The sequence below is a fragment of the Eucyclogobius newberryi genome, unplaced genomic scaffold, assembly GCF_026437365.1.
Source record: "Eucyclogobius newberryi isolate DKJ021-1_F unplaced genomic scaffold, fEucNew1.0.hap1 SCAF_21, whole genome shotgun sequence".
Classification (NCBI taxonomy): domain Eukaryota; kingdom Metazoa; phylum Chordata; class Actinopteri; order Gobiiformes; family Gobiidae; genus Eucyclogobius; species Eucyclogobius newberryi.
The window spans coordinates 1,968,551-1,992,315 of NW_027315846.1; the positions used below are offsets into that span (position 1 = coordinate 1,968,551).

At 44.1% G+C, this 23,765-nt stretch overlaps 1 protein-coding gene across 1 annotated transcript; it reads left to right on the top strand.

The window, feature by feature from the left end:
• On the top strand, positions 1-17,304 carry afdnb (afadin, adherens junction formation factor b). Its single transcript, XM_072458248.1, has 16 exons — positions 1-125; positions 2,824-3,016; positions 4,350-4,456; positions 4,541-4,623; positions 5,463-5,536; positions 6,401-6,609; positions 7,430-7,575; positions 7,762-7,856; positions 7,943-8,214; positions 13,250-13,372; positions 14,078-14,261; positions 14,698-14,789; positions 14,985-15,071; positions 15,192-15,257; positions 16,310-16,383; positions 17,118-17,304. Exons 1-16 carry the CDS (start codon positions 24-26, stop codon positions 17,302-17,304), a joined length of 2,094 nt encoding a protein of 697 aa, XP_072314349.1. The 5' UTR covers positions 1-23.
• Positions 17,305-23,765: the final 6,461 nt, after the last annotated feature.

Consider the following 23,765-nt stretch of genomic DNA (forward strand, 5'->3'; position numbering starts at 1 on the left):
TGCAAGAGAAGGTTTTTTTGAAAATGCCGGAGGAACACGCAGCGAAACGTGAAGAACTGTCCCGTGTGATTGGCGCGTGGAACAGCAGCCGCCTGGACCTGTTCGAGATCAGCCCTCCGGACCAGGTGAGGCGGGACAAACCACCTTTCATTTACATTTTAAACAAAGAAGAAGAAATTACACTAGTATTTGTGCTAAACGGCAGTGAGTAAACGTTTCATAAGACAAAATAAAATACATTTGAAACACGAGATGCGTTTCTGTGTGATTGGCGGTGTCGGTCGGAGGCCAGTGGCACAGATTGTCCGCCTCACTTAAGGCAGTCAGACCCAGGGCAGCTGTGGCTATAATAATATTTTACCACCACCGAGTGTTGAGTAAATGAATAATGTAAAAATGTGTCCAAAAAAAAGCACTTGTCATGTTATTTATGAAGCACATTTAGACCAAAGGAAAGACAAAGTGCAACTAAATGAATTTTACGAGGCAAAACTATTACAGTAACACAACACAAATGCTCCGCTTGTGTTACAAACCTGTACTTTACTTTAATGCCTTTTACAGTGGGTACTTCACTACTTTTAAAAGCAGATATCTGTACTTTCTGCTCTGCTATATTTTTTTTACTTGACGTAAAAGTAAAAGTATTTTCTGGATGGTTTAAGTGGTACTTTTGTGACATTCTGACTGAAGGTTTTGGGTTCAAGTCTTGGGTTTAAACAAACAAAAATATACATATAAAAAGTCGAGAAACATTCAAAAATATATGACTAAAAAATCAGGACAATCTTTATCATGATCGCCACATTTGTAAAAACCTGCGTGAAATCCTTTTATTTTTTTACTCTTGATTTATGTATGTGATACTTTTAATTTTACTTGAGTATTTTTTCTTTAAATTGACAGTAAATTGACAGTCAATTGACAATAAATTAACAGTAAATTGACAATAAATTGACCGTAAATCAACGATAAATTGACAGTAAATTCTAGGACGTGAATGCAACAGTAGATTAAAAACAAAAAGTGTAAAACGCGTCTAAAATGTTAAATTAACAACATTCCACAAACAATCGACCATGCTGCTGTCTCTTAAAGGACAACATGTTATCTATATTTACTCAATAAACTCACCAGCAGAGGGCGCAAGGACTCTAAGTGCTTAGTTTACTGAGGAGTTTGAATCTGGCTGCTGACATTGAAGTTAAAGGAGACGTATTGTGCTTTTTTCAGGTTCTTATTTTGAACTTAAGCAGATCATTATATTATATTTGATTTTGTCCATTATAAACCGCAAAAAATGATCTCAAACGGCTTGATAATAGAAGCAGGTCCATTGATTTCCTGTTCAGCACTGCAGAAGTGATAAGCCCCGCCTCTTCATAACGATAAGCCTCGTTCCTCGTTTATCTTGTGTCCCTGAACACGAAACACAACTCCAGCTTTGCCTGATGAAATATATAAGTAAGTAGTCGCAGAATATGATAGAACCTTTAAAACAGAAACATTTAAAATTATTGAATGGAGGAAAAATGTGATTTCACTGGAAAAACTGCGATTAACTTTGGAAAGTGACAAAACATGAAAACTCAAGGTGGTTTTGGCCAATGAAAACCTGGTGAATAGGTGTACGTATGCTAACGCTAACACCTTCAGCTACATGACGTATGCTAACGCTAACACCTTCAGCTACATGACGTATGCTAACGCTAACACCTTCAGCTACATGACGTATGCTAACGCTAACACCTTCAGCTACATGACATATGCTAACGCTAACACCTTCAGCTACATGACGTATGCTAACGCTAACACCTTCAGCTACATGACGTATGCTAACGCTAACACCTTCAGCTACATGACGTATGCTAACGCTAACACCTTCAGCTACATGACGTATGCTAACGCTAACACCTTCAGCTACATGACGTATGCTAACGCTAACACCTTCAGCTACATGACGTATGCTAAGGCTAACACCTTCAGCTACATGACGTATGCTAACGCTAACACCTTCAGCTACATGACGTATGCTAACGCTAACACCTTCAGCTACATGACGTATGCTAACGCTAACACCTTCAGCTACATGACGTATGCTAACGCTAACACCTTCAACTACATGACGTATGCTAACGCTAACACCTTCAGCTACATGACGTACGCTAACGCTAACACCTTCAGCTACATGACGTATGCTAACGCTAACACCTTCAGCTACATGAGGCACAGACAGAACTGTGGTAAGTGTCTGGTATGTTAACGTAACATATGAACAGTTATTCAGATAACTATAGCATAAAGAACATGCTAACAAGTTTACCAAAGCATCAGTTTTACCCCAAATCACTAAATCCATTGAATTCTTCTTCCTCTGTGTCACTTCTAAACAACTCCACAAACTCCAGAGGAAGAGGAAGTGCAGATTCTTCTTCTGCGTCGCTTAAAGCCTAGAGCGCCCTCTTGTGGTTGTCGGTGTGAAAATAACAAATAATCTCACATATAAGTCGCTCTGGAATATAAATCACACCCCGGCAAAACTGTGAAAAAAGGCTTATAATCCAGAAAAAACGGTACTTGACCTCTAATTATTCTTTTTGTGACGCTCAAACCCAATTTGGACTTTTATTTGTAACAGAAAAACAAACTATCTGACATCTTGACACTGTAAATCCAAATGTTTCGCTTGTTTTTTTGTCATTTAACGGTGAAATGTGAACGCGCTCGCCCTCATTTCGAACGTCCCAACGAGCCCGGGCGGGACGTTTCCCGGATGAACTCGCTCCCCCGCGTTTGTGACTTCCTCTGCGTCGCTTCCCTCAGGACCTGGAGTTCCACGGCGTGATGCGGTTCTACCTGGAGGACGCGTCGGGGGAGAACGTCGCCACCAAATGCCTGAGAGTGTCGAGCGCTTGGACCACGGAGAACCTTCTGGATCAACTGTCCCGGAAGGTCACGCCCGAGCTCAAGATGCTCTCCGGCGCCCTCTGGCTGTGGGAGGTGCAGGCGGGGAAAGGTGAAACTCTGAATACAAAGATGAGAGAACATTTTGACTTTTTTACTGAAAGGAAAGACATTAAAGGACACATAATACGCTTTATTTGTTTTGTTATTGACCTTCAAACCTGCTCTTTTATCTTTGTTTCTACATCTCATGTAAATAATGTATGTGTTTAAAGCCACACGTGACTTCCTCTGTGTTAGCGCTCCATCTACTGGCAGCAGAGGGAATTACAATGAGGAGATAAACAAAAGCTAGCTTGCCCCGACGTGCTAATGCAAGCTGTTCTAGTCCCCGTTTAGTCCTGTTCTAGTCCCCGTTTGGTCCTGTTGTAGTCCCCGTTTGGTCCTGTTGTAGTCCCTGTTTAGTCCTGTTGTAGTCCCCGTTTAGTCCTGTTGAAGTCCCTGTTTAGTCCTGTTCTAGTCCCCGTTTAGTCCTGTTCTAGTCCCTGTTTAGTCCTGTTGTAGTCCCCGTTTAGTCCTGTTGTAGTCCCTGTTTAGTCCTGTTCTAGTCCCCGTTTAGTCCTGTTCTAGTCCCTGTTTAGTCCTGTTGTAGTCCCTGTTTAGTCCTGTTGAAGTCCCTGTTTAGTCCTGTTCTAGTCCCCGTTTAGTCCTGTTCTAGTCCCTGTTTAGTCCTGTTGTAGTCCCTGTTTAGTCCTGTTGAAGTCCCTGTTTAGTCCTGTTCTAGTCCCCGTTTAGTCCTGTTCTAGTCCCCGTTTAGTCCTGTTGTAGTCCCTGTTTAGTCCTGTTCTAGTCCCTGTTTAGTCCTGTTGAAGTCCCTGTTTAGTCCTGTTCTAGTCCCCGTTTAGTCCTGTTGTAGTCCCCGTTTAGTCCTGTTCTAGTCCTCGTTTAGTCCTGATGTAGTCCCTGTTTAGTCCTGTTCTAGTCCCTGTTTAGTCCTGTTCTAGTCCCCGTTTAGTCCTGTTCTAGTCCCTGTTTAGTCCTGTTCTAGTCCCTGTTTAGTCCTGTTCTAGTCCCTGTTTAGTCCTGTTCTAGTCCCCGTTTAGTCCTGTTCTAGTCCCTGTTTAGTCCCTGTTTAGTCTTGTTCTAGTCCCTGTTTAGTCCTGTTCTAGTCCCTGTTTAGTCCTGTTCTAGTCCCTGTTTAGTCCTGTTCTAGTCCCTGTTTAGTCTTGTTCTAGTCCCTGTTTAGTCCTGTTCTAGTCCCTGTTTAGTCCTGATGTGAGGCTCGGAGACGGAGCAGTGAAGACGAGCTCGTAAACAGGATTCAAGTGTTTTTAAAAGGTCCATTTTGCATAATACGTGTCCTTTAAAGTCTCATTATTATTACTTTTTCTAAATATTGAGGATTTAAAGTTATTTGTGTCTTCGTGTCTTTACGATCTGCTCAGAGCGGCGGCTGGAGCCAGAGGAGCGCCCCCTGGTGGTGCAGCTGAACTGGAACCAGGACAACCGAGAGGGACGATTCGTGCTGAAGACGGAAAAGGGCGGGGCAAAGGTGTGTGGGAGGTCGCGGGGCAGTTTAAATGAGGCTAAACACATTCGCGCGCTGTGATGATTCCACCTTCTCTGTTTGAGCCAGAACAACGCGGGAGATAAAAGAAGCTTGATGCAGAACTTCAGGAGGACGCTGTCCAAAAAAGACAAGAAGAAAGTCAAAAACAGGTCAGAGAAAGCGAGAAATAAATGTGCAAAAAAACAATAAAACGAATATAAAGTTGTGTTTTTCCTTTACTCTGATATAATCAAACTCAAGTGACGTTGTCTCTGAAAACATTCAGATTTGTGCCGTATATTCACCATAAACTTCATATTTCTGCTTATTCTTTTCTAAATTTGCATAACATAATAATAAAAATAATAAAGACGGAATGAAACAATTTAAATAGTTTCACAGAAGGTGTTTTAAAACGCTGTAGAGGAAAATACGCATTGAAATCACTAATATAAGTTATAATAAATAAATGTATGATATGTTATGGAAAAATGTAATAAAATCACGAATACAAATTATATCAAAAACATTTAAATATAAAAAAATAAAATGATAACATTTTTTTTTCAACAGCATATTAACAATGAAAAAATACCAAAAAAAAATCAGTAATATAAGTTGTATCAAATAAATGTATGATATTTGAACAATGAAAAATGAGAGAAAAAAAGAAAAAGATGTGTGATATTTAAAACATGAAAAAACAAAATAAATAAATAAAATCAGTAATATAAATTATATCAAATAAATGTATGGTATTTTAACAATGAAAATATTTAATAATAAAATACATTTAAAAAATCACTACTATAAGTTATATCAAATAAATGAGTGATGTTTTAACAGTGAATAAATAATAAATCACTAATATAAATGTTGAGGCCACATATACTGTAGTAATTACGGTGACAGGCCTGAACATATATTTTGATGCTGATTATGAGACAATATCGCGCACGTTCAGAATAATAGAGTTATTCTTGAAATAGTTTCCTTTCATTGAATCCAGGTCAACTGAAAAGTCCCTGAACAGCAGCCGTGGCGAGGGCAGCGACGACGGCGACGGCTCAGAGACAAAGAGAGGTACAACAGTCACATGACATCAGGATGATAATGTGATGATGTCATATTTGTCCTCTTCTTTCAGGACGTCCTTGTTTACCTGTCGCTGTAGAATTCTCTGATAATAGTGAGTATGAATCATGAGAGTTTATTTATATTTTACTCTGATGTTTTATTTTCATTCATGATTACCGTATTTTCCGGAGTATAAGTCACACCAGCCAAAGAATGCATAATAGAGAAGAGGAAAACATATATAAGTCGCACTTGAGTATAAGTCGCAAAAGTAGAAGTAGTAGAAGTAGAAGTAAAAGTAATTGTAGAAGTAAAAGTAGAAGTAAAAGTAAATGTAGAAGTAAAAGTAGAAGTAGAAGTAAAAGTAGAAGTAGAAATAGAAGTAAAAGTAAATGTAGAAGTAAAAGTTAATGCAGGAGTCAAAATAAAAGTAAAAGTAGAAGTAAAAGTAGAAGTAGAATTAGAAGTAAAAGTAAATGTAGAAGTAAAAGTAAAAGAAAAAGTAGACGAAAAGTAAAAGTAAATGAGAAGTAGAAGTAAAAGTAAACGTAGAGAAGAAAAAACATATATAAGTCGCACTGGAGAATGAAATGCAGTTTTAAGTGTGAAAATAACAAATAATATCACATGTAAGTCGCTATGGAGTCTAAGTATATAAGTATAAATATAAGTATAAGTATGAATATAAGTATATAAGTATAAATATAAGTATAAGTTGCATCCCGGCCAAAACTATGAAAAAAGTCCTTTTTGGCCGAAAAAAGGACCGACTTATAATCCAGAAAATACGGTAAATGTTTTGAGTTTTCCTGCGAGACGCTTCAACAGTTTCCTGCTCGTTGTGTTCTCTTGTTGTCATGGCGACTCCAGCCGAGGACTTGCTCCTGAGCGCCGTGGTGAACTACACCAACAGCTCCACGGTGCACTTCAAACTGGCCCCGGCCTTCGTCCTGTACGCCGCCGCCCGCTCGCTCCTCGGGCCCCGGGCGGCGTCGGGCCCCGGGGGTCAGAGGTCGCAGAGGTCGCGGGTCGTCGCGCTCGCGGACAAGATGGTGGAGCGGCTGTGGAAGGTGGTGCAGGTGAGGAGAGAGCGTCCAATCAGAATCACTTACCATATTTTTCGGAGTATAAGTTGCACCAGTCAAAAAATGCAAAATAGAGAAGAAGAAACACATATAAGTCGCACTGGAGTATAAGTATATAAGTATATAAGTATATAAGTATAAATATAAGTATAAGTCGCACCCCGGTCAAAACTATGAAAAAAGGTGCAAGGTATAGTCCAGAAAATACGGTATTAACATATACAGCTGCTCATTTGCATGTCTAAGTGGTTAATTAGCTGTTAATTAGCATGTGCTTGTCCCTCATTAATGTCTTATCCTGCTTAATCTTATTCTGCTGCTAATTAGACACTTACTAAACACTTAAAGGTCTTATTACTGCTTATTCATGTCACGTTTACTTATTAACACATATTCATGTACAAAAACATGACACTAATGGGCAGTAATTACAAGTTTACTGACGTCTAATTAGCAGAACGTTAAGTTTACGCTGATTACAACGTTAGCAAAGGCCATAAATAAATATATAATAAACACAAATTAACATAAAATTAACAAATTACAGGCGTGAAAATCAGCAGCGGCTTTGATGAGGAAACATGTTAGCAAGTTTAAATAAACACAGAAGTACAAGTAAAAGCAGAAGTAAAAGTAAACGCAGGAGTAAAAGTAAAAGTAGAAGTAAAAATAAATGTAGAAGTAAAAGTAGAAGTAAAAGTAAAAGTAGAAGTAAAAGTAGAAGTAAAAGTAGAAGTAAAAGTAGAAGTAAGACGTGTGTCAGGTTTGATGGAACATTCCGGTCATAACCCCTGTGCTCTCTGCTGCCCCCCAGAGGCGCCCGGGCTCGGCTGGGGCCTCGTGCTTCTGGATGTCCAACTGCTGCGAGCTGCTCCACTTCCTCAAACGAGACGCCGAGCTGCAGCCAATCACGGCGCAGAGCCAGCGGGGCCTGTCCCGCCTCCTGCACCACGCCTACAGGTGAAGCAAAAACACAGACAAATCACCGCGAAACACCAACGAACTGGAGGCAAAACCGGCCCGTTCACACCCTGCTCCCGGGCCGAGGGGGCGGGGCAGCGGGACGAGTGGTCACCACTTTGTAACGGGACTTTACGGCGTCGTGAACGTGATCAATAAAGAAACTAACGGCGTTTTCGTGCGCAGGAAGCTGGTCGAGAGTCTCCAGACCGAGCTGACCAAGCACTTGCCCTCGTTCCTCCTCGACCCGCAGACTCACGGAGCGCTGCCCAAAGGAATCGGTAACTTTACGTTCGTCTCCTCGTTACTGTCACTTCGACGCACCTTTAAGCTCCTCCCCCTCTGCCTCTTGCCCCGCCCTCCTCAGAGCTGCTGGTGAACGCCCTGAGCGCCTCCATGTCTCTGCTGCGTCGCTGTAAAGTCCACCCGGCTCTGTCCATCCAGCTCTTCTCGCAGCTCTTCCACTACGTCAGCGCGTGGCTCTTTAACCGGCTGATGGCGCCGCGCCCGGACCCGGCGGTGCTGCGCTCTCGCCACTGGGGGGCGACGCTGCGGCGCAGGCTCGGCCCCATCGAGGCCTGGGCCGAGCGGCAGGGCCTGGAGCTGGCGGCGGAGTGTCACCTGGGGCTCATCGCACAGGTGAAGGCGTCATGCAGGGCCGGTGACCATGGATCCTGACAGGGCCGGTGACAGTGGATCCTGACAGAGCCGGTGACCGTGGATCCTGACAGGGCCGGTGACCGTGGATCCTGACAGGGCCGGTGACCGTGGATCCTGACAGGGCCGGTGACCGTGGATCCTGACAGGGCCGGTGACCGTGGATCCTGACAGGGCCGGTGACCGTGGATCCTGACAGGGCCGGTGACCGTGGATCCTGACAGGGCCGGTGACCGTGGATCCTGACAGGGCCGGTGACCGTGGATCCTGACAGGGCCGGTTACCGTGGATCCTGACAGGGCCGGTGACCGTGGATCCTGACAGGGCCGGTGACCGTGGATCCTGACAGGGCCGGTTACCGTGGATCCTGACAGGGCCGGTGACCGTGGATCCTGACAGGGCCGGTTACCGTAGATCCTGACAGGGCCGGTTACCGTGGATCCTGACAGGGCCGGTGACCGTGGATCCTGACAGGGCCGGTGACCGTGGATCCTGACAGGGCCGGTGACCGTGGATCCTGACAGGGCCGGTGACCGTGGATCCTGACAGGGCCGGTGACCGTGGATCCTGACAGGGCCGGTTACCGTGGATCCTGACAGGGCCGGTGACCGTGGATCCTGACAGGGCCGGTGACCGTGGATCCTGACAGGGCCGGTGACCGTGGATCCTGACAGGGCCGGTTACCGTGGATCCTGACAGGGCCGGTGACCATGGATCCTGACAGGGCCGGTTACCGTAGATCCTGACAGGGCCGGTTACCATGGATCCTGACAGGGCCGGTGACCGTGGATCCTGACAGGGCCGGTTACCGCAGGGCCGGTTACCGTGGATCCTGACAGGGCCGGTGACCGTGGATCCTGACAGGGCCGGTCACCGTGGATCCTGACAGGGCCGGTGACCGTGGATCCTGACAGGGCCGGTGACCGTGGATCCTGACAGGGCCGGTTACCGCAGGGCCGGTTACCGTGGATCCTGACAGGGCCGGTGACCGTGGATCCTGACAGGGCCGGTTACCGCAGGGCCGGTTACCATGGATCCTGACAGGGCCGGTGACCGTGGATCCTGACAGGGCCGGTCACCGTGGATCCTGACAGGGCCGGTGACCGTGGATCCTGACAGGGCCGGTTACCGTGGATCCTGACAGGGCCGGTGACCGTGGATCCTGACAGGGCCGGTTACCGCAGGGCCGGTTACCGTTGATCCTGACAGGGCCGGTGACCGTGGATCCTGACAGGGCCGGTCACCGTGGATCCTGACAGGGCCGGTTACCGTGGATCCTGACAGGGCCGGTTACCGTGGATCCTGATAGGGCCGGTTACCGTGGATCCTGACAGGGCCGGTGACCGTGGATCCTGACAGGGCCGGTGACCGTGGATCCTGACAGGGCCGGTGACCATGGATCCTGACAGGGCCGGTGACCGTGGATCCTGACAGGGCCGGTGACCGTGGATCCTGACAGGGCCGGTTACCGTGGATCCTGACAGGGCCGGTGACCGTGGATCCTGACAGGGCCGGTTACCGCAGGGCCGGTTACCGTGGATCCTGACAGGGCCGGTGACCGTGGATCCTGACAGGGCCGGTTACCGTGGATCCTGACAGGGCCGGTGACCGTGGATCCTGACAGGGCCGGTTACCGCAGGGCCGGTTACCGTGGATCCTGACAGGACCGGTGACCGTGGATCCTGACAGGGCCGGTCACCGTGGATCCTGACAGGGCCGGTGACCGTGGATCCTGACAGGGCCGGTGACCGTGGATCCTGACAGGGCCGGTTACCGCAGGGCCGGTTACCGTTGATCCTGACAGGGCCGGTGACCGTGGATCCTGACAGGGCCGGTCACCGTGGATCCTGATAGGGCCGGTTACCGTGGATCCTGACAGGGCCGGTTACCGCAGGGCCGGTTACCGTGGATCCTGACAGGGCCGGTGACCGTGGATCCTGACAGGGCCGGTTACCGTGGATCCTGACAGGGCCGGTGACCGTGGATCCTGACAGGGCCGGTTACCGCAGGGCCGGTGACCGTGGATCCTGACAGGGCCGGTGACCGTGGATCCTGACAGGGCCGGTCACCGTGGATCCTGACAGGGCCGGTGACCGTGGATCCTGATAGGGCCGGTTACCGTGGATCCTGACAGGGCCGGTGACCGTGGATCCTGACAGGGCCGGTTACCGCAGGGCCGGTTACCGTGGATCCTGACAGGGCCGGTGACCGTGGATCCTGACAGGGCCGGTTACCGTGGATCCTGACAGGGCCGGTGACCGTGGATCCTGACAGGGCCGGTTACCGCAGGGCCGGTTACCGTGGATCCTGACAGGGCCGGTGACCGTGGATCCTGACAGGGCCGGTTACCGTGGATCCTGACAGGGCCGGTGACTGTGGATCCTGACAGGGCCGGTTACCGTGGATCCTGACAGGGCCGGTTACCGTGGATCCTGACAGGGCCGGTGACCGTGGATCCTGACAGGGCCGGTTACCGCAGGGCCGGTTACCGTGGATCCTGACAGGGCCGGTGACCGTGGATCCTGACAGGCCGGTGACCGTGGATCCTGACAGGGCCGGTTACCGCAGGGCCGGTGACCGTGGATCCTGACAGGGCCGGTGACCGTGGATCCTGACAGGGCCGGTCACCGTGGATCCTGACAGGGCCGGTGACCGTGGATCCTGATAGGGCCGGTTACCGTGGATCCTGACAGGGCCGGTGACCGTGGATCCTGACAGGGCCGGTTACCGCAGGGCCGGTTACCGTGGATCCTGACAGGGCCGGTGACCGTGGATCCTGACAGGGCCGGTTACCGTGGATCCTGACAGGGCCGGTGACCGTGGATCCTGACAGGGCCGGTTACCGCGGGGCCGGTTACCGTGGATCCTGACAGGGCCGGTGACCGTGGATCCTGACAGGCCGGTTACCGTGGATCCTGACAGGGCCGGTTACCGTGGATCCTGACAGGGCCGGTTACCGTGGATCCTGACAGGGCCGGTGACCGTGGATCCTGACAGGGCCGGTGACCGTGGATCCTGACAGGGCCGGTTACCGTGGATCCTGACAGGGCCGGTGACCGTGGATCCTGACAGGGCCGGTTACCGCAGGGCCGGTTACCGTGGATCCTGACAGGGCCGGTGACCGTGGATCCTGACAGGGCCGGTTACCGTGGATCCTGACAGGGCCGGTGACTGTGGATCCTGACAGGGCCGGTTACCGTGGATCCTGACAGGGCCGGTTACCGCAGGGCCGGTTACCGTGGATCCTGACAGGGCCGGTGACCGTGGATCCTGACAGGGCCGGTTACCGTGGATCCTGACAGGGCCGGTGACTGTGGATCCTGACAGGGCCGGTTACCGTGGATCCTGACAGGGCCGGTGACCGTGGATCCTGACAGGGCTGGTTACCGCAGGGCCGGTTACCGTGGATCCTGACAGGGCCGGTGACCGTGGATCCTGACAGGGCCGGTTACCGTGGATCCTGACAGGGCCGGTGACCGTGGATCCTGACAGGGCCGGTTACCGCAGGGCCGGTTACCGTGGATCCTGACAGGACCGGTGACCGTGGATCCTGACAGGGCCGGTCACCGTGGATCCTGACAGGGCCGGTGACCGTGGATCCTGACAGGGCCGGTGACCGTGGATCCTGACAGGGCCGGTTACCGCAGGGCCGGTTACCGTTGATCCTGACAGGGCCGTTGACCGTGGATCCTGACAGGGCCGGTCACCGTGGATCCTGATAGGGCCGGTTACCGTGGATCCTGACAGGGCCGGTTACCGCAGGGCCGGTTACCGTGGATCCTGACAGGGCCGGTGACCGTGGATCCTGACAGGGCCGGTTACCGTGGATCCTGACAGGGCCGGTGACCGTGGATCCTGACAGGGCCGGTTACCGCAGGGCCGGTGACCGTGGATCCTGACAGGGCCGGTGACCGTGGATCCTGACAGGGCCGGTCACCGTGGATCCTGATAGGGCCGGTTACCGTGGATCCTGACAGGGCCGGTGACCGTGGATCCTGACAGGGCCGGTTACCGCAGGGCCGGTTACCGTGGATCCTGACAGGGCCGGTGACCGTGGATCCTGACAGGGCCGGTTACCGTGGATCCTGACAGGGCCGGTGACCGTGGATCCTGACAGGGCCGGTTACAGCAGGGCCGGTTACCGTGGATCCTGACAGGGCCGGTGACCGTGGATCCTGACAGGCCGGTTACCGTGGATCCTGACAGGGCCGGTTACCGTGGATCCTGACAGGGCCGGTTACCGTGGATCCTGACAGGGCCGGTGACCGTGGATCCTGACAGGGCCGGTGACCGTGGATCCTGACAGGGCCGGTTACCGTGGATCCTGACAGGGCCGGTGACCGTGGATCCTGACAGGGCCGGTTACCGCAGGGCCGGTTACCGTGGATCCTGACAGGGCCGGTGACCGTGGATCCTGACAGGGCCGGTTACCGTGGATCCTGACAGGGCCGGTGACTGTGGATCCTGACAGGGCCGGTTACCGTGGATCCTGACAGGGCCGGTGACCGTGGATCCTGACAGGGCCGGTTACCGTGGATCCTGACAGGGCCGGTGACCGTGGATCCTGACAGGGCCTGTTACCGTGGATCCTGACAGGGCCGGTGACCGTGGATCCTGACAGGGCCGGTGACCGTGGATCCTGACAGGGCCGGTTACCGCAGGGCCGGTTACCGTGGATCCTGACAGGGCCGGTGACCGTGGATCCTGACAGGGCCGGGTACCGTGGATCCTGACAGGGCCGGTGACTGTGGATCCTGACAGGGCCGGTTACCGTGGATCCTGACAGGGCTGGTGACCGTGGATCCTGACAGGGCCAGTTACCGTGGATCCTGACAGGGCCGGTGACCGTGGATCCTGACAGGGCCTGTTACCGTGGATCCTGACAGGGCCGGTGACCGTGGATCCTGACAGGGCCGGTGACCGTGGATCCTGACGTGCTTTGAATTGGTGTTTGGTTCATTCTGATGCAGTTCTTCCCGCCCGTAAAGCGGTACAATGTGGTGCGCTCGTTTCCCAGGCGACGGCGCTGCTGACCATGGAGCCGTCCGAGCAGGTGCAGGAGGCTCAGAGCTGCTGCTTCAGGCTGAGTCCGGTCCAGATCCAGACTCTGCTGCAGGACCCTCACCAGGATGTCCCCCGCGTGAGTACAAAGGGTTAAAGGGTTCAGGTCAGTGACTGGACTTTACTGACCACAACGGCGAGGACCACTATGAAACTGGAGCTCTAAACCAGTTTCGAAGAACCAACGGTTCTTCAGTTCCCCAAAATTCCTGAAAAGCTCCCGACCTTCGTGACACTTTTAGTCGATGTTCCAGAGACACTGCTCCACAGAAGCTGCACCGCTGAAAGTGTCCACAAGGGGGAGATGTACTGCCCCAGAGTCTCATGAAGCGTGAGTTTAATGAGGTCCAAACGTGACGGACGTGTTCCACCTTAAGTTTGGGACTATTAAAAAGACAAGTAATCGTGGGATGGAGCGTCCTGTGGCTGAAGGTTCTGCGCTCAGACAGAAAGAACTGGAGGAGGTTTGTGTTCGATCCCTTTATTCTTACTTCTTTTGTACCTCCTCTTTCTTGGTCAGATGATCCAGTTTCATCTGGTCGCTGCTCGTTTCAGACGTCTGAGGACCACAACCTCCTGAATCATCTCAGCTCCTCATGAACCTTTTGTCAGTCCCGTTTTAAAACTCGAGGAGACCAGTCTTTTAATGTCCCGACTCTGTGACTGTGAAAAGCTCTGTACAATCTAAGTTATTACACAAACAAGGCCTTCAGCAGGACTAAACCAGGACTAAAAGGGTCTAAAATAGTCTACTAACTGGTCTGGTGTCTTCTGTCTTCTCCAGGGCTGGATCTCTGGTCTGGTCTCCGCGGCTGAAGCCTCCTCAGACCCGAGTCTGGACCTTCAGCTGGAGGAGAGTCTGACCCTGCAGCTGCCCCTCCTGCTGCCCGAACACGGGTACTGCAGCCAGACGCTCCGGGGCGTCCCGCCAGGACTCACCCAGTTTATGGAGCCGGTGTGCAAGAGAGGTCAGGACTAAACCAGGACTAAACCAGGACTAAACCAGGTCTAAACCTGGTCGAAACCAGGACTGAACCAGGACTAAACCAGGACTAAACCAAGACAACACCAGGACTAAACCAGGACTAAACCAAGACAACACCAGGACTAAACCAGGACTAAACCAGGTCGAAACCAGGACTAAACCAGGTCGAAACCAGGACTAAACCAGGTCGAAACCAGGACTAAACCAGGACTAAACCAGGACTAAACCAGGTCGAAACCAGGACTAAACCAGGACTAAACCAGGACTAAACCAGGACTAAACCAGGACTAAACCAGGTCGAAACCAGGTCGAAACCAGGACTGAACCAGGACTAAACCAGGACTAAACCAGGACTAAACCAGGACTAAACCAGGGCAGGTCTAAACTTCTTCCTCCTCTTCTTCTTCTTCTTGGTGCAGGCCTGTGCTCGCTGACCTCTGCCCCGCTCGCTTCAGGAGACTGGACCGTGCACTTCAGCAACGTGGCCCCGCCCTCAGAGACCACCTACCTGGTGAGCAATGCACTCTGGGAAACCAACACATTTGGCCAGCGAAGCCTAAAAGCTGCAAAGCGATTTCTACACGTGATGGAAACGCTGAAGTCTTTGTACCTTTGCACTTACAGTGACTTTGTGTCCATTATGACACTGAATCTATACGTTATATTTATGATTATTATAGTTTCTTCTGTGCGTTTGCTTTTGCAGGAGCCGGAGCGAGAGCCCGAGCAGCAGAGCGTGACCCTGCACAAGCCCCTGAACAGCGGGATGGGCCTCAGCATCGTGGCCGCCAAAGTCAGCCAGAAACTTACAAATACTTCCATCAAAATACTTAAAATACTTAGATACTAGCGATGTCGAAAATACTGCGATTGCACATGCGCTAAAGTGACATGTGCTATTCTCTGTGTCCAGGGGGCGGGGCAGAGCGCGCTCGGCATCTACATCAAGTCGATCGTGAGCGGCGGCCCGGCACACGTGGTACGAAAGGTCACGCTTTATCTATGTTGTTACCAGAAGATCCTGTGTGTTTAGACTTGTACAAACTTAAAGACACAGGATTCTTGTGTTGGTTTGTGTGAAATAAACACTGACACTTTCCACGATCCCACATCCCTGCAGTACAAGAGTGACAGTAGTACAAGTACAGCAGTACAAGTACTACAGGAAACCAGAATAACAGCAGTAGTAGTAGTAGTAGTAGTAGTAGTAGTAACATACATACATACAATTTTTTTTTAACATAGAAGAACAAAAACACACATAAAACCAACCGATGCAAAGAAAGAAAGAAGAAAAAAGTATATATGTAAAAAAGAAAGATTAATAATAATAATAATGTATATTTTTACAAATAATAATTCAATAATAATAATAATATTAAAAAATAATCAATAAGTAGTAGTGTTTTTACTTCTCCTTTGAAAATAAATATAAATGCAGAATCCAGAATACCTGCTGTAAAATGTATGTAACGTATAAGTTCAGTTTATTACTTATTTGTCACTGTGGCCGTCGTGTAAACGCATTAATCACACAAACAAACGACAAATGCAGAAAGAGCCGTCTGAAGGACAGAGGCCCTGGACACCTGCAGGGTGCACCTCCTGAGGTGGTGGAGAAGGACCGAGCCAAGATCCTCTGGGACGTCTGGATACAGACAGGACATAGTGGTGGTCTCAAGAGTCAAAGCCGTGGTGGTGGACATTGCAGTGCATCATGGGAGGGAAACATACGGAAAAAGGAGAATGAGAAACTAGAGAAATACCAAGGCCTCAGAGAGGAGCTGGAGAAGGCCTGGAGCGTGAAGGTATCAGTGGTTACCATAGTGACCGGAGCACTTGGGGCAGTGACCCCCAAACTGGAGGAATGACCCCCAAACTGGAGGAATGGGTTGAGCAGATCCAGGAAAAACATCAGGTCATCTCGGTCTTTACATGAAAAACAAATAAACATTTAAATAAAACAAAAAAGAAAACTTGCAGCATCGTTTCGTGACTTAGATTGTGGATGATTTTGGTTTCTTCCTGTAGAACGGGCGCCTGTCATGTGGAGACCAGCTGCTGACCGTGGACGGACAGAGCCTCGTGGGACTGAGCCAGGACAGGTCTGGACACTTTCATCACGTCAAACACATTTGTACCGGATTAAAAGCTTCAAACTGTGGCAGAAATACAATAACGGACTCGTAAAAAAAACCCATTTCATATTCAGAAAAGGCAGAAAAATGCCCGTAACGTGGCCGTGCGTTGCAGAAGTCAGACGTGGTCGTAAATCGCTCGATCGTTTTATGAAGTTAGCATAAAGTTTGACGGCGGCGTCGCGGGATAAACGGTTTGGGTTTACGGTTTCGGGCGCGGCCGGTCGACAACGCCGCGTTTTAGTCCAACAAAAATAAATAAAGAGATTTAAAAATGCGCTGAAATAGTTGTCGACTTTGCATTTCTTTGACGGACGGTCGGATGATTCACAAAATATTTCAATCGCTCGTCCTCGTTTACACCCGGTAAAGTCCTGGTGTTTGAAGGTTCTGGTCCAGGTTTAGTTCCTGCACGTTCTTGTTTTAGACCTGGTTTAGTTTTCGTTTGGACCTGGAGGTCGTTTAGTCCTGGTTTGCCCCGTTCTAGACCTGTTTTAGTTGGATTTTAGACCGCGTTTGGTCCTGGTTTGACCCCGAAATTTGGACTGAACCAGGACTAAACCCAAAATCAAACCTGGACTGGATCGGGACAAAAGGTGGACTAGAACCGGATCAAACCACACGTCAGTATCAAGACTAAAATGGGATAAAATTGGCTGTGTGTGTTTGTGTGTGTGTTTGTTTGTTTGTGTGTGTTGCAGTGCGGCTCAGACCCTGATGCAGTCTGGTCCTGTGGTCGCGCTGCTCGTGGCTAAACGCGCAGCCGGGTTCCACGGTTTAGAAGAACTTCTGAGAGATGAGGTCAAAGAACCAGGTAAAGTCACTGTTCTTTGGATGGAACCTTTCACAGACAGAAGTCACAAAGAAGCTCCAAAAACGGAGCTCTGAGGAACCACAATAGAGAGAACTAGTGGGACAAGAGGGGGAACCCAGAACTACTGAGGGAAAAGACACAGGAGGGCGGGCCAGGAGTAGGAACTAGAACTTCACAGAGACGAGGCAGAGGCAGTGGTTCTCAAGCGAGGGTACGCAAGGTTCTTTGTGTTGACCTTATTTTTAGTACTTTATCCACATTTTTGTCCTTTGAGGACTGTTTTGGTTAGAACTACTGCAAAGTCTATCCCAGAACTACTTCAGATCTGGTTTAGTTCTGATGGTACTTTGAAAGCCAAATCCTTTCTTAGGTTCTTATACATAACTTATTGTTTTGCTTTTATTATTATTCATTGTTTGTTGCACCGTAAAGTTCCTCCTTTGTTCATTTTAAACTTTCTGATTCTGACCTGAAACGAGAGGAAACTTTACATTACGTCATATTTCTTTACATTACTTCACTTTACATTACTTTACATTACATTACTTCACATTACTTTACATTACATTACATTACTTCACATTACTTTACATTACTTTACATTACTTTACATTACATTACTTCACATTACTTTACATTACTTTGCATTACTTTGCATTACTTCACATTACTTTAGATTACTTAACATTACTTTACATTACTTTACATTACTTAACATTACTTAACATTACTTAGCATTACTTTGCATTACTTTACATTACTTTACATTACTTTACATTACTTTGCATTACTTTGCATTACTTTACATTACTTTACATTACTTTACATTACTTCACATTACTTTACATTACTTTGCATTACTTTGCATTACTTTACATTACTTAACATTACTTAACATTACTTTACATTACTTTACATTACTTTGCATTACTTTGCATTACTTAGCATTACTTAACATTACTTAACATTACTTAACATTACTTTACATTACTTTACATTACTTTACATTACTTTGCATTACTTAACATTACTTAACATTACTTTACATTACTTTACATTACTTTGCATTACTTTGCATTACTTTGCATTACTTTGCATTACTTAACATTACTTAACATTACTTTACATTACTTTACATTACTTTGCATTACTTTGCATTACTTAGCATTACTTAACATTACTTAACATTACTTAACATTACTTTACATTACTTTACATTACTTCACATTACTTTACATTACATTACATTACTTCACATTACTTTACATTACTTTACATTACTTTACATTACTTCACATTACTTTACATTACTTTGCATTACTTTGCATTACTTCACATTACTTTACATTACTTAACATTACTTAACATTACTTTACATTACTTTACATTACTTTGCATTACTTAACATTACTTAACATTACTTAACATTACTTTACATTACTTTACATTACTTTACATTACTTCACATTACTTTACATTACTTTACATTACTTTGCATTACTTTGCATTACTTCACATTACATTACTTCACATTACTTTACATTACTTCACATTATTTTAAATTACTTTACAATACTTTACATTATTTTACATTACTTCACATTACTTTGCATTATTTTACATTACTTCACATTATTTTACATTACTTCACATTACTTTGCATTATTTTACATTACTTTACATTATTTTACATTACTTTACATTACTTTACATTATTTTACATTACTTCACATTACTTCACATTACTTTACATTATTTTACATTACTTTACATTACTTTACATTATTTTACATTACTTCACATTACTTCACATTACTTTACATTACTTTAAATTATTTTACATTACTTTACATTACTTTACATTATTTTACATTACTTCACATTACTTCACATTACTTTACATTACTTTACATTACTTTACAATACTTTACAATACTTTACATTATTTTACATTACTTCACATTACTTTGCATTATTTTACATTACTTCACATTACTTTACATTACTTTACATTATTTTACATTACTTTACATTACTTTACATTATTTTACATTACTTCACATTACTTCACATTACTTTACATTACTTCACATTACTTTACATTACTTTGCATTACTTTGCATTACTTCACATTACTTTACATTACTTAACATTACTTAACATTACTTTACATTACTTTACATTACTTTACATTACTTTGCATTACTTTGCATTACTTAACATTACTTAACATTACTTAACATTACTTAACATTACTTTACATTACTTTGCATTACTTTGCATTACTTAGCATTACTTAACATTACTTTACATTACTTTACATTACTTTGCATTACTTTGCATTACTTAGCATTACTTAACATTACTTAACATTACTTTACATTACTTAACATTACTTAACATTACTTAACATTACTTAACATTACTTAACATTACTTTACATTACTTTACATTACTTTACATTACTTTACATTACTTTACATTACTTCACATTACTTTACATTACATTACATTACTTCACATTACTTTACATTACTTTACATTACTTTACATTACTTCACATTACTTTACATTACTTTGCATTACTTTGCATTACTTCACATTACTTAACATTACTTTACATTACTTTGCATTACTTAACATTACTTAACATTACTTAACATTACTTTACATTACTTTACATTACTTTACATTACTTCACATTACTTTACATTACTTTACATTACTTTGCATTACTTTGCATTACTTCACATTACATTACTTCACATTACTTTACATTACTTCACATTATTTTAAATTACTTTACAATACTTTACATTATTTTACATTACTTCACATTACTTTGCATTATTTTGCATTACTTCACATTATTTTACATTACTTCACATTACTTTGCATTATTTTACATTACTTTACATTATTTTACATTACTTTACATTACTTTACATTATTTTACATTACTTCACATTACTTCACATTACTTTACATTATTTTACATTACTTTACATTACTTTACATTATTTTACATTACTTCACATTACTTCACATTACTTTACATTACTTTAAATTATTTTACATTACTTTACATTACTTTACATTATTTTACATTACTTCACATTACTTCACATTACTTTACATTACTTTACATTACTTCACATTACTTTACAATACTTTACAATACTTTACATTATTTTACATTACTTCACATTACTTTGCATTATTTTACATTACTTCACATTACTTTACATTACTTTACATTATTTTACATTACTTTACATTACTTTACATTATTTTACATTACTTCACATTACTTCACATTACTTTACATTACTTCACATTACTTTACATTACTTTGCATTACTTTGCATTACTTCACATTACTTTACATTACTTAACATTACTTAACATTACTTTACATTACTTTACATTACTTTACATTACTTTGCATTACTTTGCATTACTTTGCATTACTTAACATTACTTAACATTACTTAACATTACTTAACATTACTTAACATTACTTTACATTACTTTACATTACTTTGCATTACTTAGCATTACTTAACATTACTTTACATTACTTTACATTACTTTACATTACTTTGCATTACTTAGCATTACTTAACATTACTTAACATTACTTTACATTACTTTACATTACTTAACATTACTTAACATTACTTAACATTACTTTACATTACTTTACATTACTTTACATTACTTCACATTACTTTACATTACATTACATTACTTCACATTACTTTACATTACTTTACATTACTTTACATTACTTCACATTACTTTACATTACTTTGCATTACTTTGCATTACTTCACATTACTTAACATTACTTTACATTACTTTGCATTACTTAACATTACTTAACATTACTTAACATTACTTTACATTACTTTACATTACTTTACATTACTTCACATTACTTTACATTACTTTACATTACTTTGCATTACTTTGCATTACTTCACATTACATTACTTCACATTACTTTACATTACTTCACATTATTTTAAATTACTTTACAATACTTTACATTATTTTACATTACTTCACATTACTTTGCATTATTTTGCATTACTTCACATTATTTTACATTACTTCACATTACTTTGCATTATTTTACATTACTTTACATTATTTTACATTACTTTACATTACTTTACATTATTTTACATTACTTCACATTACTTCACATTACTTTACATTATTTTACATTACTTTACATTACTTTACATTATTTTACATTACTTCACATTACTTCACATTACTTTACATTACTTTAAATTATTTTACATTACTTTACATTACTTTACATTATTTTACATTACTTCACATTACTTTACATTACTTTACATTACTTCACATTACTTTACAATACTTTACAATACTTTACATTATTTTACATTACTTCACATTACTTTGCATTATTTTACATTACTTCACATTACTTTACATTACTTTACATTATTTTACATTACTTTACATTACTTTACATTATTTTACATTACTTCACATTACTTCACATTACTTTACATTACTTCACATTACTTTACATTATTTTACATTACTTCACATTACTTTACATTATTTTACATTCCCACTCACACTTTTCATGTCCAAACAGAAAGTTTAGAACTCTTTTCCACATCAAATGACTTCTACGTCTATCTACGTGGAAAGTCACGTACATAACATTTTTTGTACGTCTGCTTTATAAATGAGACCTGAGGTCAGTACTGCAGGATAATGTATGTGTTAGGTCAGTACTGCAGGATAATGTATGTGTTAGGTCAGTACTGCAGGATAATGTATGTGTTAGGTCAGTACTGCAGGATAATGTATGTGTTAGATCAGTACTGCAGGATAATGTATGTGTTAGATCAGTACTGCAGGATAATGTATGTGTTAGGTCAGTACTGCAGGATAATGTATGTGTTAGATCAGTACTGCAGGATAATGTATGTGTTAGATCAGTACTGCAGGATAATGTATGTGTTAGATCAGTACTGCAGGATAATGTATGTGTTAGATCAGTACTGCAGGATAATGTATGTGTTAGGTCAGTACTGCAGGATAATGTATGTGTTAGGTCAGTACTGCAGGATAATGTATGTGTTAGGTCAGTACTGCAGGATGATGTATGTGTTAGATCAGTACTGCAGGATAATGTATGTGTTAGATCAGTACTGCAGGATAATGTATGTGTTAGAGCAGTACTGCAGGATAATGTATGTGTTAGGTCAGTACTGCAGGATAATGTATGTGTTAGATCAGTACTGCAGGATAATGTATGTGTTAGATCAGTACTGCAGGATAATGTATGTGTTAGGTCAGTACTGCAGGATAATGTATGTGTTAGGTCAGTACTGCAGGATAATGTATGTGTTAGGTCAGTACTGCAGGATGATGTATGTGTTAGATCAGTACTGCAGGATAATGTATGTGTTAGAGCAGTACTGCAGGATAATGTATGTGTTAGATCAGTACTAGAGGATAATGTATGTGTTAGATCAGTACTGCAGGATAATGTATGTGTTAGATCAGTACTGCAGGATAATGTATGTGTTAGAGCAGTACTGCAGGATAATGTATGTGTTAGGTCAGTACTGCAGGATAATGTATGTGTTAGAGCAGTACTGCAGGATAATGTATGTGTTAGATCAGTACTGCAGGATAATGTATGTGTTAGGTCAGTACTGCAGGATAATGTATGTGTTAGGTCAGTACTGCAGGATGATGTATGTGTTAGATCAGTACTGCAGGATAATGTATGTGTTAGATCAGTACTGCAGGATAATGTATGTGTTAGATCAGTACTAGAGGATAATGTATGTGTTAGATCAGTACTGCAGGATAATGTATGTGTTAGATCAGTACTAGAGGATAATGTATGTGTTAGATCAGTACTGCAGGATAATGTATGTGTTAGATCAGTACTGCAGGATAATGTATGTGTTAGATCAGTACTGCAGGATAATGTATGTGTTAGATCAGTACTGCAGGATAATGTATGTGTTAGATCAGTACTGCAGGATAATGTATGTGTTAGGTCAGTACTGCAGGATAATGTATGTGTTAGATCAGTACTGCAGGATAATGTATGTGTTAGATCAGTACTGCAGGATAATGTATGTGTTAGATCAGTACTGCAGGATAATGTATGTGTTTAGTAAAGACTTTATGTGTCTCATAATGAAACATAAGAACTGTGTTTGTTCATCAGTGACACATGTGGAGGTCAGAGCCAGTGGAGGCTCCATGCAGCACAGCAGCAGCAGCAGCAGCAGCAGCAGCATGGTACTGCAGTACCAGTACTGTCCACCAGGACCAGCAGCAGGAGTAGTAGTAGGAGTAGATACAATGTAGTACTAGTAACAGTCGTAGTAGTAGGAGTAGATACAATGTAGTACTAGTAACAGTCGTAGTAGTAGGAGTAGATACAATGTAGTACTAGTAACAGTCGTAGTAGTAGGAGTAGATACAATGTAGTAGTAGTAGTAGTAGTAGATGATACACA